Source organism: Lactuca virosa, chromosome 8 (genome assembly GCF_052849685.1).
Source record: "Lactuca virosa cultivar CGN04683 chromosome 8, Lactuca_virosa_CGN04683_v6, whole genome shotgun sequence".
Taxonomy (NCBI): Eukaryota; Viridiplantae; Streptophyta; class Magnoliopsida; order Asterales; family Asteraceae; genus Lactuca; species Lactuca virosa.
This window is the reverse complement of record NC_136433.1, coordinates 195,779,879-195,798,099: the sequence shown is the minus strand read 5'-3', so window position 1 is coordinate 195,798,099 and position 18,221 is coordinate 195,779,879. Positions and strand designations below refer to the sequence as shown.

General features: G+C 38.6%; 2 protein-coding genes and 1 pseudogene across 3 annotated transcripts; all 3 read left to right on the top strand.

Moving 5' to 3' along the window:
• The first annotated feature begins 9,874 nt into the window (after positions 1–9,874).
• Positions 9,875–11,319, top strand: LOC145131179 (uncharacterized). Its single transcript, XM_079065909.1, has 3 exons — positions 9,875–9,998; positions 10,109–10,636; positions 10,730–11,319. The coding sequence occupies exons 1-3, from the start codon at positions 9,875–9,877 to the stop codon at positions 11,317–11,319; spliced, it is 1,242 nt and encodes a 413-aa protein (XP_078922035.1).
• A 1,010-nt stretch (positions 11,320–12,329) lies between these two features.
• On the top strand, positions 12,330–16,477 carry LOC145129889 (glutamate receptor 1.4-like). Of its 2 annotated transcripts, XR_013717712.1 has the most exons (4): positions 12,330–14,937; positions 15,038–15,347; positions 15,434–15,810; positions 16,079–16,471. XR_013717712.1 is itself a non-coding variant. In XM_079064721.1 (3 exons), the coding sequence occupies exons 1-3, from the start codon at positions 14,773–14,775 to the stop codon at positions 15,562–15,564; spliced, it is 606 nt and encodes a 201-aa protein (XP_078920847.1). In that variant the 5' UTR covers positions 12,330–14,772; the 3' UTR covers positions 15,565–16,477. The 2 variants fall into 2 exon arrangements, 1 of the variants encoding a protein (XP_078920847.1); XM_079064721.1 differs by having other exon boundaries at positions 15,434–16,477.
• Positions 13,112–13,660, top strand: LOC145131178 (secreted RxLR effector protein 161 pseudogene; annotated as a pseudogene).
• Positions 16,478–18,221: the final 1,744 nt, after the last annotated feature.

Sequence of the window (18,221 nt, the reverse complement as noted above, 5' to 3'; positions counted from 1 at the left end):
TATGATTTTCCATGATTACTTAGATGGTAATGGATCTCTATGTGAGTCGTTATAACCATGCATAATAATGTTTAATTCGCCTATCTTGGCATTTTATCGAATGCCGGTTTTGACTTAAGATTTTGTCACCCTAGACTGGCCGAGTCTAACTGTAGCGAACAGCTCAGGTGTGGGGGAGTCACCCCCATATAGATCTATACACAAACTCTCGCTCTCCCTCCAGTAGACTCTGATTATAACTACATACTACGACCGACACTTTTTGGTGCCACCCGTTATTTCTCACTAAATCCAAATGAAATTGAATAACATTGTTTTACAATCCGATTTATGTTTACGTGAATATAAGGTAAGCCTAACAGACAAAGAAAAGAGGACAACGGAGGCCCACTAACTTTGTATGTTATTACAGGCTGTCGAGTATGCTACGGACACGTTATAGCCCATTAAGCATATGATGAATGTTTAGGACCATATTAGCAATGAAAATGGGCCACTAAGGCCCAATAGCATGTCGAAGCTAATAAAGGCCCGTCGGGCATGTAATTGGGTCACCAAGGCCCAATATACATGTTTTGTTTATATCGGGCCCAATAATCGATATTGGACCCAATCCTTGAATGGTTTATCTGTTTTGTTGTTAAATTTTAGTATAGGATTTAGAATACACTTAGTGTTTACTTTTTGACGTTAAAATACTCAGTGTTGTTTATAACGATATGTTTAGTTTTTATAAAAATACCATTTTTAAACCTTCTTGTTGTAAAATTTTATATCTTTAATGAAATTCTTTTAGAATTTACATATTTGGCTCAAAATGTTTATTTGATCATTTCAATCCCTTTTTCATATAAAATTTTCATTTTCGGCTCTTAATGGTACAAAATGACACTTTTAGTCCTTTTTGATGAAAAATGACATTTTAGTCCATTAAATTATTTAACTTGGCATTTTCAGCCCAAATAAGATCTTAAATTATAATTTCAGCCCAAAATACCACTTTTGACGTTTTCAGCCCTTATTTGCTAAAAATTTAAATTTTTGGCCAAAAATCTAAAAACTTTGTATTATTAGTCCAATTTAGCAAAAAAATCATTTTCAGCCCTTGAACTTAAATCATTCACGTATTTGACTTTGTACTTTGATAACTTTACAATTTTAGACCCAAACTTCCATATTTTCGCAAATTTGGGCCCAAAAACCGTTGGGGCCCAAATATAAGCCCAATAAGCAAAAAGTTATGTTTTTGGTCCTTTGAGAAGTTTATTTCCATAAAAATCATATTTTATATAGATATATACTATATTATCCATGTAAAATCGAAAATGTCATCTTTTAAACAAATCTTTGTTATTTTTGCAAAAATGACACCTATCCTATGACAATCTTGGCCTTTTTTTCACCTTTTAAACATAAAGTTTCGTAGATCTTTGAAATATGTTGTTTATTTTGTTATTGTTCATGTATCCTTCACACTTTAGCCATAGATTTCGAGATATAGCAAGTAATATCATATCTTTGCAACACAAACCAAAGAAATCACATATAACAAGCATACACACATAGATCAACACATAATACTTGTATTCTCCCCTAAAAACAAGTAAAAACCGAAAACAAGGGGGTGTGAACTCACCTTGGGTTTGTTGTTTTGGTTTTGAAGCAAAGATGAAGGAGGTTTGTATGGTTTTTCGGCCCTAGTAAGCTCCTTGAAGAGACCTTCGAGTTTGAAGATTTCTAGGGAGTATGATCAAGAATTTAAGGTGGTAAGAAGAGTGATTAAGTGTAGAAGGAAAATATGTTTGCAAGATCTTACCACTAGTATATAACTTGAAGTGATTTTTGGATGAAATCCTTCTTGAAGCTCTTATGATTCTCGAAAATTTGGAGGAAGGAAGAAGATGTTCTTGAGAGAGTTTGAAGAGAAAATTTTCAAGTGAGATGTGTGTGTTTGTGTGTTCGGCTGAGGATAAGAAGAAAGAGAGGAGAGAAGCTTGAAATGATGGGTGCATGGAAACATGAGAGTTTATGGATGTATGTTGTGTATTTTGCATGTAGGACTAATGGTTATTAGTGAGGTGACACCTCACTAATCACTCTTATCACAATTCTTTTCCCTTTTTTTTGTTAATTGATGTTGGGCCGAGTTGGGCTTAATAAAAGAAACATGGATTAATTTGGCCCACCTCTAGCCTTGGTTCGAAATCATGAGGTTCATAGAGGAGGTTTTCGGCCCATTGGGCTTCTTTGGATGGTTCACGGCCCATTTAGCATGAGAGAATGGGTTTTATGGCCCATTAAAGCTAATTAGGTTAGTAATGGCCCAATAAGGCTTATTGGAGTAGTTTATTCCATTTTAGGCCCAATATGGCCCAAAATGTTAAATCTCATGAAGGTGGGTTGAATTAGAGCCCAATTAAGAGTTCTAAGCCCAAACTAGTCAAATTGGAGACTTATTGATCCATTAGGCCCAATAAGAAAATCCTAGTCCATATTGGACTTAAACAGGGATTTTTAGGGTTTCTAATCTTTTGTTGACTATTTGAAGTGTCTGTATAGAGTGTTTGATAGACTTTTGGTGTCATTGAATGAACATCATGCATGTTTTCAAATTTTTGGTTACAAATGTTATCATCATTATTGTTACAAAGGCATAGAATTCCTAGTTGTGACAGTGACCCTGACTGGCTGTGTGCCATGTCACTCCTGAACGCCCTGAGGCGATCCTCCATCAACTCAATGATCCCTTCCTTGATCGACCCGAAAATCACTGGGGTCGACTCAAGGATGCCTCTCGTGATCTCAGAAGCAATGAACTCACGTAGCCCCTCATCAACTGGCTCGGTACCTGCTCCCGAACCTGATCCTGAACCGGATCCTGATCCTGAACCTCCTCCTCCATGACGTGTGATCATCACCATTCTGAAACATAACACATAATTGTCAGAATCATACATAAACGTCGAGAGGTTTCATACACTCTATAAGTAACCTGGCTCCATCTCGGCCCTCCTCGATTCGAGTACGGATCCTCTGCTTTCAATAGTACGGGCCCATACTACCTTCAACATCTATCCGTACTTTCCTCGAGGATTGCTTCGACTTCACTAAGTCCCTCCTATTACTATTGCACTCTTTTCCAATCTCGTCCTAGGCTTACCCTAGGGTAACTCTCCGACCTACTCTCCGCCATCAGCTGCATAAGGAATCCCTGCTACCTTTACCTAACTAGCTCGCGAATACCATTACATATTACTAAGACCAGATAATTCTTCAAATGAAAGGTCCTACCCCACAACGGTTGGACTCAAACAAGATCTACGCACAAGGGCTAGACCTAACCTTCTCGAATTATTTCGTCCTTGCAATATGTAACTTAACGTATTCGTTTACTAGTTAGCTAAAGATAACTAGGACTCCCGAATCACAAAGCAACATCATTCGGGCATTGAGTAACCCAATCCAATCGTACTCTATCCAAGCTATCATATAACTGACTAATCAGTAACATCTCGCAGCTCAAAAGCACATATAGCAGGCATATCAGGCACCTTCCTAGATCCTTAGCCCTAATCTAACATGCATTTCTCATACATATACAGTAGGCATATAAGGCATCCTTCCTAGATCCTCTAGCCCTAATCTACCATGCAATTCTCATAATCATATCATATTATAACATAACATGTATGGGTATCTTGGGGAAAACTTACTTGAGCTCGGCCGGTCGCGCACATCACACATCTTGTTCTTTTTCAAAGTTCCTTTTTCTCTTTTCAAACTTCTTTTCATAAAGTGATTTTCTTTTTTGAAAGTTTTCTTACCAAGTCCTCAGTTTGCGTTCAGACACACCCAAGAGTGTATCCGAATCCCTCAAACTAAGGCTCTGATACCAACTTGTAACATCCCAATTTTCAAGGCTAAAAATTTCATTTTTAATTAAGTAATCATGTGAAATCATTTATCAAACATTGTTGATATTATATTAATTCATAAAACCATTACGTCGTGTCTCAAAAACATATCATCGGATAATAGTAATAATCAGAGTACAATCCCAGAAAACTCAATGCGGAAATCATGCGTGAGTGTGATGTGCCGCTACCGCGCCGGCTCCTTCCCCTTCGCTGAAGAGGTACTTGAAACAAAACTGAAAACTGTAAGCACGAAGCTTAGTGAGTTCCCCCATCATACCACATACCATACAAACACATAACATACATACTGCCAGGCATATCTGGGTGCCCGACCTACCCCTTCGGTCCTCTCGACGGGTGACCTTGCCTAGCATATCTAGGTGTTGGCCTACCCCTTCGGTCCTCTCGACCGGTGACCTTGCCTAGCATATCTAGGTGTTGGCCTACCCCTTCGGCCCTCTCGATCGGTCTATCACATACAGTCACGTAATCATAATCTAACTTAGTTGGGTACTAAGCTACCCCTTCGGCCCTATCGACCGGTAACTTGGGGACTATCTCCCCTACTACTACCATCATCACGTAACATCATATCATGCTAGCACGTAAAACATAACAGGTAGTAGCAAACCTAGATGAATATCACAAAGACAATCATCTAACATACAACTCCTACTGGTGGGCCGACATTGTGGCCGTAGACCTACCGCTACTGGAAGGTAACTCACCTCGATGTCGTGTAGTGCTGGAACTGTCCTCTGCATGAAGGTCGGCTCTTCTCGACCCCTCAATCCCTACACGGCAACCTTCAAGTCATCAAACCGAACATACAACCCTAACCAGGGTCAATACCAAAACCAGGCAAAGTCAACATTGGTCAAAGTCAACACCCAGTTGACCTGACTCGCCGAGTTGTTCTACTAACTCGTTGAGTCCTTGCTCTACTAACCCGATCCAAACCCGACTCCACTCGTCGAGTCTAGCAAGAACTCGACGGGTTCTCCTTCATTCAAACCATCGGGACCATCTTCATCCGACTCGCCGAGTTCATCCTTGAACTCGTCGAGTTCATCTCCCTCATAAGAATGTGTCCAGTCTATGACTCGCCGAGTTGTATGAACAACTCGTCGAGTCCATCTTCAAAGATTGGGAGATTGCCTTGGACTCGCCAAGTCTGTTGATACACTCGCTGAGTCCTATGATTCCCAGGTCCCTTTACGCGTCTAAACAACTAAGCGACTTTCTCCCTAACAATTGGTCCATCCACAGAAAGGATTTGGTGGTCAATACACCACGACTCGCCGAGTTCCAAGAACAACTCGTCGAGTCCATCCGTGGCCAACACTATACAGTCGATTTAAATGGGTCTTAACACATCAGGCCTCCTAATGTCCATTTTACACGTAAAGTTCCAAAATTGGTACACATGCAAGGGGTCTTTAGCCCAAAAAGCCATAAAAGATGGCCTCTAAAGTGCATGGGGTGTTCATGGCAACAAAATGGGCACCTTTGTGCCATAAAACCCCCCAATAGACCTGGATCTAAAGCACACACTGACTTCCAACACTAAATCCCGAATACAACCTCTCTATGGCTTAGAAATATGAAGGAAAAGGCCCAAAAATCAAGATCTATAGACAAAGTTTCAGCTTCATACCTTCAATAAGCTGAAAACGAGCTTCAAACTCTGGATCTTCTTGTTTCCCCATGGTCTCACAAGTTCCTTCCCTCTTCTCAAGCTTCACAACCCACCAAAAAGCACCAAATGGCCTTAGAACACTCAAAAACGGCTAGGGTTTCGCTAAGATGTCTTCTGGGAGTACAAGGGACGATGGAGGCTGAGATAAGGTGTTTAAATAGGGTGCAAACCCTTAAATTTAGGGTTTCACTCAAACAGCGTCCACTCACCGAGTCGGTCTCCCGACTCGTCGAGTAGGTCACTTAAACTCCCGCGGATCACGACTCTACTCGACGAGTTGGGCCACCAACTCGTCGAGTCCCAGAGAAAACACATAAATTTCTTTAATTAAATACGTACCAGGAATCGGGTGCTACAACATCTACATTTGACTTTATGTATTAAATGAAAGAACAAGATTTGGCCCATAGCATTCACTTGTTATATACATTTGGTTGGGCCCGTTATATGAGTCAGGGGTAGGCCCGTTAGGTACGTTTGGCCCGTTAGGTACGTTTGGGTCGGGCCTATTATGTATGATGTATGCTTGAGATTAGGAGAGCGGGTAGGTCGGCTTTAGAGTCGATGACTTTGTGTGGATGCATTATATATATGATGTAATATGTGGTATACTGGGGAACTCACTAAGCTTTATGCTTACCGTGGTGGATAAAATGTTTTGTATGTTGTTCGTGAAAAGAGCTCGCTGGGACTGTATACACGCATCGAAGATATTGATTTCCATTATTTTTGTAAATTGACTATGATAACACTATGGTTTCAAAAAATGAATGTCACTTATCGTTTTTAAGTTAAAGGTTATAATTGGTTAATTTAATTTTTTTAACGATAATCTCTTTGTAATTTTTGGGACGTTACTCATATCATCATAAGACATCATCCTAATCTAATTTAAGAGCTTTTCCCTTTGAATTTCGTAGAGCATCATCACCCCAACTTCAACTTCATATTCTATCTGACATTCTTTTCCTTATCCTTATCAAAATTTTAAAAATGGTTCTTACTCTTATTTCAGGTATGTGACATACTCATATATGTTATAGCAGAAAAATATAAATCATTGAAGATGCTTTTAATACCACCAGTGTAAGAAAAATAATTACGAGTAAATACCCCTCGATAGTTGAGTTTCACCATCGCAAGGAGTCCATAATAGTCTGATTGTGTCATTTTATCGATTTCCTTGGTTCTTCAGCTCGATCACAAAATATTTCAAAAACCATAATTATGCTTGCCCATTTTCATTTTCTACCGAAGAATGAAGAATGAAGGATGAAGAAGAAGGTGAGTTTAAGTACCCTTAATATCATTTAATATGGTATGGATTAACATACGTGGCTTATTAGTTTATGACAAATTTAAATTAAATGACATGTAGGAATGGTAATCGGGTAACTGGTTAAAATCGAGTATAATGGTTTAATTGACAGGTATATAAAAGTTTAATGATTTATCGTGCAAAAAATAAAGTTTAATAACTAAATCGGGCAAATGACAAAAGTTTATGTGCTACAGTCATATTTCCTTAATAATAATTGTTATCAATGTGTGTCAATTAAGAGGTGAGGGAAATTGGTCGTTCAAGGTTAATTATATAGGGGAGAGGGAAAAACATGCTATGATATCATGTTATTGTTTGTAACTTAGCTCCTTGTTTTCTCATTGGTTTATCCTCCATTTTATACATATGAGTTGTGGCTTTATATAACGAAAAATGTCCAACAACAAATAGAGCCATCGTCTAATAAATATATGACATATCTAACAACTTAATGTATGACTTGTTAAGAGAGTGGTGTTAATTTAGGAAGTAGTTTATCATGCATATACTTGATAAGTAAGAGATTTTATTAATTATATATCTTAAATGGGAATGTGGTATGGCATTATGAAGACACTCATTTATATATGGATCAAATGTCAACTCGATAAGCTGATGAGTTGCCATGTTTAGTTCAAGGGTCAATAAAGTAATTGGTAGGGCACATATTTATCTTAACCAACACCGCTGCTACTTTTATAATCGCAGTCTTTTGGATATTAATTCAGATCCACAGATTCACTTTTAACTTATAATGGAAAAACGGTTTTCAACACTTCCGTCTGACCGGTAACGATGTTTTTGACTTTTAGTAAAATAAATTCTAGACCACCAAGCTTCGGCTGTTCGAGTGGTTGGGATTTCCGCAAGATAACATAGAGATGGTGAATTTGAATCAGAGACGTGGTGTGGTATTGGAACGTAAAATGAGGTGTCTTAATATGGGTGTCTTTCTAATTGGTTCTCAAGGTCTTTCTAAAATAACTATAGATTGTCTCCAACTGTTAATCATTTCTATTAGATAGCGGGTAACTAGCTAGTGGAGTTATTGTTTTGCATTCTTGATTCTTGTAGAGATATGGTTCTGTTTATACATACATATTAAGCCATATGAACAAGCACCGAAGATATCCAAGTTATTTCTTGTAATTTTCTTATGCTTTGACGTGTTTAGGAGGAGTATTTCAATGAATTCATAACATATATGATCCACGTCTGTGACCTGAACTGAAGCTTTATGGTGGCGCATAAAGATAATAAATGACATCTAATAGTCTGCCAACCCTATTTGGTTATACCAAGTTGCTCAGATTTCATGTCGTTGCTATTATCTTTTCCCAAGTGGACTGATTTCAACAAAAGAAAATCCTAATATTTTCTGTGACTTGATTCATTGATTGACTTCGACTGCTTCCAGATTCCCTTTGCATGTTCTGATTGTCAACTTATTATCATATGTTGGAAGAGCTCAAAATGCTACCTTGTTGCTATTATAAGTACTCATACGTTATTAGTGCATTTTGCGCATTGTATGCTTGATATAAATGTGCAAGTAGTTCATAATTACAAGCAACTACCTGCAAATATGGTGCACATCGAGCACAACAAGATTAGCCTTTGCCTTATAATACTGTCGTGCTTTTTAAACCATGCATTATGTGCACACTCCATTTCATCACAAAATCAAAACATAAACATAAATAATGATATACTAATAGGCGTGGGAATCATTCTAGATATGGAGTCACCAATGGGGAAGACCATTCACAGCTGCATTACCATGGCGATATCTGATTTTTATGCTCTTCGTCACAGCTATAAAAGAAGGATAGTTATTCACACTAGGGACTCCGAGGGAGATCCAGATAAAGCTCTTTCAGCTGGTACGCTCTCTCGTTTATTTCTATCAACTCTCTTTTGATATAGACATGGACTATATTAATTTATGTTTCTTGTTTTTTTTTTTTTTTTTTTTTTTTTTTTTTTTAATTACTTGCCTGAGCAGTATATAATCTGCTGAAAAAAGCGAAGGTGCAAGCTATCATAGGCCCAGAAACGCATCTTCAGTGAAAGTTATTGTCCTTGTCTGCTAATAAAGCTGAAGTTCCTATATTTTCTTTTGCTAGTCCATCCTTAAGGGAACACTCATACTTGTTCCAAATCACACAAGACGAATCCAGTATGGCCAAAAGCATTGCTGCCCTTGTGAAATCATATAATTGGATGTTATCTTTGTTCATGAGGATAACGATGATGGCACGGAGATCTTAAAATATCTGGCTGGGTCATTTCAAGATAAAAACATCTGTATCAGTTACAGAAGTTCCATTTCTGCCTCAGCCACGTATGATAGCATCACCCAAGAGTCGCCTAAGATCATGACTTTTCATACAGCTGTTATTATCGTACATGTGTCTCCTTCACTACCATCTAGCCTTATCTTAAATGCAAGAAGGTTAGGAATGGTTAGTGAAGGATATGCATGGATTTTAACTGAAAAAACAGTGACCTCTTGCGATCAACAAACTTTACTGTCATTGAGTCGTCACAAGGCGCACTAGGTTTTAGGTCGTATGTTCCACCATCAGACTGTTGGTCAAAGGTTGACCTGGTAATTAGGAAAAATAAAGCACATGGGAGTCATGACCGTTGGAAAAAGGATTGTTCCTAGTATTTCTCTAATATGTTAGTTTTTGCTAGTTTAAAAGGCATAGCTTTTAGGTTACAGTAATCAGTCGAAATTCCCTTGTACAACAATTGTAATCATTAGGTTGCTATTCTTCATTCAATAATAATAATCATTTGACTGCCTCATTCAGTTGTCACCCCTATTATTTCTTTGTTATTTCACTGTTGTATTGGCTTGATCACCAACATTTGGTATCAGAGCAAAAGATCCTGATTACTTGTATGCCTAAGTACCTTCGATTCAACAAGATGACAGCTTCAACATCATCCAATCCGCCCAAAGATAGCCCGTTCACTCTTCAATGCCCGATGTTGACCTCACTGAACTACAATACATGGTCAATAAAAATGGAAGCAATAATGGATGCCCAAGGTTTGTGGGATACCATTGAGCCACCAACCGGAGTGGTTGTGGATGAGAAAAAGAGCAAGCAGGCTCGAGCTTTCATTTTCCAATCTATCCCATAAGAGATACTTGCACAGGCTGCCAAGAAAAAGACAGTCAAGGAGGTTTGGGACTCTCTAAAGTCACGATATGTGGGTGCAGAGCGAGTCCAAAAGGCAAGGCTGCGGGTACTGAAAAGTGGTTTGAAGCACTCCAAATGAAGGAAACAGAAACCATAGATGATTATGCGGGAAAGATATCAGCCATAATCTCAAAGTTTGGAAGTGCAGGGGCAATATTGGAAGATGAAGAACTGGTAAGGAAGCTGTTTGATACAGTCCCAGAAAGGTTCATAAACCTGGTGGCATTGATTGAACAAAGCTGTGACATGGAATCAATGCCATTTGAAAAGGCAATTGGGCATTTGAAGGCATATGAAGACCAGCTTCGGCTCCGAAAGGCAAGCACACAGGCAGATAACGCCTTGCTACTTGCCAAGGCGGAAAGCTCATCAACCCACCGGAGTCCAAGCAATCCAAACTCAACTGTTGGTCGAGGAAGGGGCGGAAACAACAACCGAGGTGGAAGAGGCAGCTCACGAGGGCAAGGGTCGTCCCGTAGCAGAGGTGGGCGTTGGGGTGGTGACTCACGACAGGAAGCAAGCAATACCAACAAAAAGCCACGAGACAAGAGTAACATAAGATGATTTGAATGCCAAGAGCTTGGCCACTTTGCATCTGAATGCAAGGCAAAGAAGCAGCAGGACCAAAAAGTAAATTTGGTTGCTGATGAAGATGAACCAACTCTGTTACTGACTATTTGTGGAGAAAAGAATATTGAAGTGGTCCTCTTGAATGAAGAAAAAGTCTACCCAAGTCAACTAAAGGAGAGTAATGATGAAAACATATGGTATCTAGACAATGGGGCTAGTAACCATATGACCGGATGCAAGGCCTTATTTTCTGAACTTGACGAGAAAGTAACTGGGCAGGTTCGATTCGGAGATGGGTCTAAGGTTCCGATCAAAGAAAAGGGCACTCTCTTGTTTGACTGTAAGAATGGCGACCAACTTGTCATCCCAAACGTGTATTATATACCTGCCCTACACAACAATATAATCAGTCTAGGACAAATGACTGAGGAGGGGTATGACATAGGCATGAAGAAAGAGTTTTTGAGAATGTATGATGAAGCAGGCTGCCTAGTTATGAAAGTGCAAAGGTCCAAGAATAGACTTTATAAAATAAGGCTTACGCCTGGGAAGCCTGTATGTCTGGCCATGAGTATAGATGATGACTCATGGTTATGACATGCACGTATGGATCACACAAACTTCAAGTTACTTGGAGAGATGACACGTAAAGGAATGGTGACAGGTATGCCCCAGTTGACTCACCCATCACAAGTCTGCGGAGGCTGTATGGTAAGCAAGCAGGCAAGACAAAGCTTCCCAAAGGTGACCCAGTGGAGAGCAAAAGACCCACTCCAGCTGTTGCACACAGACCTCTGTGGACCCATTACACCTGCAACAAAAGGTGGTAATCAATAGTTCCTGTTAATTGTAGATGACTACTCACGTTACATGTGGGTGTACCTGATCAAAACCAAAGATGAGGCCTTCAACATCTTCCATAAATTCAAGTCACGAATTAAAGGGGAATGTGAGTATAAGATCAAGATGTTACGAACTGACCGGGGAGGCGAGTTTAACTCTACCCAGTTCGCTAATTTCTGTGAACAAGCTGGAATACGTAGGCAATTGATGACTCCACACACGCCCCAACAAAATGGCGTTGTGGAGAGGCGCAATCGAATAGTCCTAGAGATGACAAGGTCCCTGCTCAAGGCCATGGCACTACCAGATAACTTTTGGGGCGAAGCAGTGAGACACTCAGTGTAGTTGCATAACAGAATTAGGACGAAGGCGTTAAAGAACGTAGCTCCATATGAAGCCTGGAAGGGTTCCAAGCCGTCCTTAGCACAGCTGAAGGTCTTTGGGTGTGTAGGATTCGTCAAGAAGCTGCGTGGCCTAACAAAATTGAGCGATCGGAGTGAGGCTATGGTGTATTTGGTAACTAAAAAAGGAACTAAGGGATACCGTATGTATAATCCCAGTAGTCGACGGATAGTAGTAGCTAGAGACGTAATGTTCAACGAAGCAAAACCTTGGGCATGGAGTAACGATACAATGGGGGAGCCTCTTACAACCCCTTATTGGACTAATGTTGTGATCGGTATGGCAGCCCAATCGCAACCGGCCCAAGAAGTCGATCCAGAAGATAATGTGAGTGAAGATCCATTGACGACGTTACATGGTGACTTTCGCCTAGACCACGAAACTCACAGTCCGTCGTTTAAAGATACGCCATAGCAAAGCTCGCACAGATTGGGGTCGCGATCATCACCTCCAGGTCAAGCATCGGCAGAAACTGGGTCTGTAGCCTCGTATGACGACACATCAGCGAAAGGATTTCTATCACTCAATGAAATCTACGAGAATACAAGAAGATTGGACGAGGCTGAAATACAGGAGCTGTATGAGAAAGACCAGGAACTATTGTTGATCGATGATGAACCTACGACCTATGAAGAAGCAGCGGCAAAAAAAGATTGGAAGCAGGCCATGAAATTGGAATTGGAGTCGATTGAAAGAAACAATACCTGGTCCTTAGCCAAATTGCCCCCAAATCGCAAGGCAATAGGGCTAAAGTGGGTATTCAAGCTAAAAAGGAATGCATTTGGAGAAGTAATCAAACACAAGGCCCGATTGGTGGCCAAGGGGTACGTTTAAGAAAGGGGGCATCGATTTTGATGAAGCTTTTGCACCAGTCGCTAGGTTGGAGACAATAAGACTGATCCTCTCGTTAGCAACAAAAGAAAATTGGCTTGTACATCACCTGGATGTCAAGTCAGGGTTCCTACACGGCGATCTTAAGGAGGAAGTTTACGTAACTCAGCCCACTGGATTTATCAGATTTGCTCAAGAGCAAGCCGTCTACAAGGTACACAAACCCAACTTGATTCTCATAGTTGGTGTATATGTAGATGATCTTATAGTCACTGGGTCAAATGAGAAGGGAATCTAGGATTTCAAGAATAGAATGAAACGATTGTTTGACATGAGTGATTTCGGATTGCTATCATACTATCTGGAACTTGAAGTATCACCGGGTAAGGATGGTATAATGCTCACACAAAAGGGATATGCTAAAAGTATCCTAAAGGTATCAGGGATGGAAGGCTGCAATAGTTCACAGTACCCAATGGAGCCAAAACTCCACTTAACCAAAGATGAAAATGGTGAACCCGTGAATACAACAATGTACAGAAAGCTTGTTGGGAGTTTAAGATACCTGGTCCACACAAGACAAGACCTAAACTACAGTATTGGAGCGGTGAGCAAGTTTATGCAAGACCCCAAACAAAGCCATTATGCTGCTATAAAATATATCCTGAGATATGTAAAGGGGACAACTGAGTTTGGGCTAATGTATCGCAGGGGTGGTGATGGAAAACTCGTGGGTTATAGTGACAGTAGCTACAGCAGTGACCGTGAAGATGGGAGAGGAACCACTGGTGTAGCCTATTACTACTCAGGAAACCTCATAACATGGGCATCACAGAAGCAGAAAACTGTGGCTCTCAGCTAATGCTAGGCTGAGTATATGGCTGCAGCCGCAGCTGTGTGCCAAGGTCTGTGGTTAAGAAATTTGTTCAGTGAGCTGATGGGAAGGAAAGCACAGAAGGTGAAGCTATTGATTGATAACCAATCAACTATAGCCCTCATAAGGAATCCAGTGTTCCATGGTAGAAGCAAACACATAGATACAAGGTTCCACTTTATTCGTATGTGTGTCGAAAGGGAACACATCCAGATGGAACATGTGAGTGGAGATCAACAGAAGGCTAATGTGTTAATAAAAGCAATGCCAAGGATAAAGTTTGCTGAGATGAGGGCACTTATTGGCATAGAAGATCTGAAGAAGAAAGGTCAACCTTGAGGGGGAGAAATGTTGGTCAAAGGTTGACCTGGTAATTAGGAAAAATAGAGCACATGGGAGTCATGACCGTTGGAAAAAGGATTGTTCCTAGTATTTCTCTTTTCTATTAGTTTTTACTAGTTTAAAAGGCATAGCTTTGAGGTTACAGTATTCAGTTGAAATTCCCTTGTACATTAACTGTAATTATTAGGTTGCTATTCTTCATTCAATAATAATAATCATTCGACTGCCTCATTCAGTTGTTACCCCTGTTATTTCTTTGTTACTTCACTGTTGTATTGGCTTGATCACCAACACGGACAGACTGTATAGCTTAACAACAAAATGGCACAATTTCTTTTACAGAAATAATTTCACCTCAATAACAAAAGAATTGCCTGTGCCTGACTTATGGGCATATGATACAATTCGGGCACTTGCGGAGTCTGTAGAGAAGGTTGGAGTCCCACATAATGGTTCTATGCTTTAACATGAAGTTTTGAAAATTGGATTTAAAGGTATAAGTGGTGATTTTCAGCTTAGTGAAGGAAAAGTATTATCCAATGGATATGAGATTATGAATGCGGTAGACAATGGTGAGAGGAGAGTAGGATATTGGACATTATCAGAAGGAATTAGGAGAGCACACTCAGATATTAACATCGACCGTTTATATCCTAGTCTAGCGTCTGAAGCTGTTATCTGGCCCGGAGGGTCTACAACTACTCCAAAAGGATGGGTTAAAAATTGGTGTTCTGAAGACTAAAAACTTTAGGTATTTCATGGATGTAGAACATGATGTTAAGAAAAATGTTACAACTGCCACTTGGTTCTCCATAGATGTATTTAATACTTGTATTCGTGCATTGCCATATGAAGAGCCATACACATTCATTTTATTTGAGAATTGCACTTACGACGATCTTGTGCAGAAGGTGTACAATGAGGTATATATATGTTTGTTTCTGACTACAAGTTTAACATCAACCATATGATTTACTTGGGAAGACATCTAATTTTGTAGTCTATGGATTTGCTTCGTGACAGGAAATTGATGCAGTCGTGTGTGATTCAACAATTTTGGCCAATAGATCTAAGTATGTTGACTTTACAGCAACTTACACTGACTTGAGTGTAGGAACACTAGCTAGAATCAAGAAGAAAAACATATGGTTCTTCTTGAGGCCGCTGATGGACATTTATCTATGGCTAGTTGCTATTGGTTCTCTTATCTTCAATGTCTTCATTGTTTGGGCTATCGAACGTATGAATCCAGATTCGAATGGTTCAACAACTCAGCAAAATGGAAAACTACTATCCGGCTGGACCTTCCTACTGATCATTTTATTTGCTCAAAGTTCTCCCTCTTTCTCTCTAAGATGCTTTTACTCTCTGAAATAGAAATTAATAAATATCTCACAGTGATTTGCATTTGTATTGTAGAAGACGAGCTTTCAAGGAATCTGTCAAAATTTGTAATGTTCATCTGGTTCATTGTGGTGCTTATCTTGTTCACAGGCTACGATGCCTTTTTGACTTCACAGTTGACAGTAGAGCAATTTGAATCGGCATGAAAGGGAGGACTTGTGGGGTTTCATGGAGGCGATTTTATGAAAGGAGTGACAGTCAACAACATGCACTTCGAAAATTGGAAGCACAGTCCATACTACTCATACCAGGATTATGCTCATGCTTTATCAGATGATAGTGGTGCTGATGCCATTGTTGATGAAATTCCATACATCAAGATGTTTCTTAGCAGGTACTCTGGTGATTGTGGCTTGGTCTCCTCTCTACCTATCACTTCTGGTTTTGCCTTTGTAAGTACCCCTTCCTCTTCATCACTTCCCCATGCATTATTACATAACAAAGTAATTGGTGGTTTTGTCATTGATTGCATGATGTTCTATATTTTTTTTAATTTTTTTTTGCTTTATAGAAAAGAATGTTTCAGATGTATAAAAAACACTTTAAAACATATCTCTTAAACCATATGACAGACATAATTTTACATTTTTCTTAGTAGCACATGAATTACAAATCGTGTTTCATATTGTCATATACGCCCATGGTTAACATGTAATTCAGATATTCCAAAAAGGTTCCCCGCTTGTTGAAGACGTGTCAAGAGAAATCGCCAAGATAAGGTTAGACGGAACTCTAGGAAGTTTGGAAAACAAGTGGTATGAGAATCGAATATCTCTTCCTTCCAGAAATTCTACAATTCCCCACGCTGTGACGCTTGATAAATTTGGTGGTCTATTTATTATTAGTGCGGCCACTTCCACTCTAACCTTTATGGTCTCTTTAGTTCACCTAATTCGTATTAGATTAAGGCAGTTCCAACGTATTATAAATCATTTCCGGTGATTTGATGACTAGTATGTTTTTTACTCTTTTCTTTTTTAATAAATGCCTTAGGCGGATGCCTGAGAAATGCTAATTTTGATTTAACAATTGATGTTTCAAAAGATTGTTAATTGATTTTTTGTTGGATTTAATAAAATCTTGAGTTTGTTGGACTCTCTAAAACATGTATGGAACTCGTCAGTTGCAAAAGTTATTTAGATTAACAATGTTTGTGTTGCGTTAGTACAAAATCATTGGAGGGAATTTTGTGTGTGTAATCGTGTTGTTTGTTTATACCATTCACTTACATTTTTATTCCGGTCATTCAATTACCTAGTCTATATCGTGAACCAACATGTCTCATGTAACATCCCTTTTGGGCTTGGAAATTTGTCCATTTTTGGTAAAAATAAAAATTTTGGAAAATTAAATAATAAATAAATAACTAGTTTTGAAGAGTTAAATTTTATATATAAACCATCCTAATATTATTTATTAAGATTTATGGAGTTGAAAACTTATCTGGACTTTAAGTTGAAAATATAGAAATAGAGACTAAAAATGTAAATTAGGTTAAACTTGTTATGCTTTGTTTGACTTAGTCAAAGGACCATATTCTTCGGATATTTATAAAGTGAGACTTTACTTATGAATTTGAGACTTGGAATAAGTGCCTAGTTAAAGTGATGGTCAATATGAACAAATAACAATTTGAAGCGTTTAAATAGGTGAATTGTCAAAGATATGAATATGAGAGAGAGAGAATCTTTCTCCTTGATTTCTAAAAATTTTGACCTAGGGTTTGGGTGAGTTTTGACTTTTGAAGAATAGGTTATTATGCTCTAAAACATCAATTCATTATCATTTCTTCCAGGCCCGGCCCAATAGGGGGCAAGATGGGAAAGAGACCTTGGCCTCCTCGTAATAGTTTGGACCTAAAAATTAATTAATTATATATATATATATATATATATATATATATATATATATATATATATATATATATATATATATATATATATATATATATATATGCTAGTATGTTGGTAAACATCTTTTAGCTGAGTTGATTACGAAGCATGGCTATTTGTATTAGGTTCGATTCTTGTAGTTTCAGTTTTTCATCTAATTAAATACGGAAGTTTGTCGATAGTTTTGTTGATATATAGACGCTATGTATATTAACTTTCATAGTGATGTTTTTTCTGTCACCTAATTTCAAAATCTCATGTTTGCTTTCTTTTTAGCCAAAATTTAAAAATATATAATACCAATAAAGTTATGATAATTAAGTTACTGGAAAGTTGTAATGGTAATTGTGTTTGGTTTTCAACAAATATTCCTTATGTTTAAATACATGTACATATGAACATTTTAAAAACAATATATATGTCAATAAAATGCAATGGCGAGGCTACACTTATACAAGACTTGACCCAAATAAAAATGCGGTTTGGTGCGGTTTTAGGGCCAAACCGAACCGCAAACCGCAATGTGCGGTTTTTGAATTCTAGAAACCGTTGGGTGCGGTTTTTCAATGGTTCGGTTTTGCGGTTTTTGAGTGCGGTTTCGGTTTGTACCGGTTCGGTGTCGGTTTTAAACCAAGTCAAACATATGGTGCGGTTTTTTATGTTCAGCGGTACGATTTTTTTAACCGTGATGTTCATGTGAAGATTTATGATTGTATGACATGATGTCATTTCGTTTCTTCACATTTAGAAGCTGTAATTTTGAGTTTTTTATATTGTTTACTTGATCACTTCATTTGCAACCCATATTTACAAGTTCATTTTTTTATTCAATTTGTGCTTTGAAGTTACAAGCTTGCAAATTGTAGTCCACATAGTTTTTACACTTTACACATAATCATTAAGTCACAAAC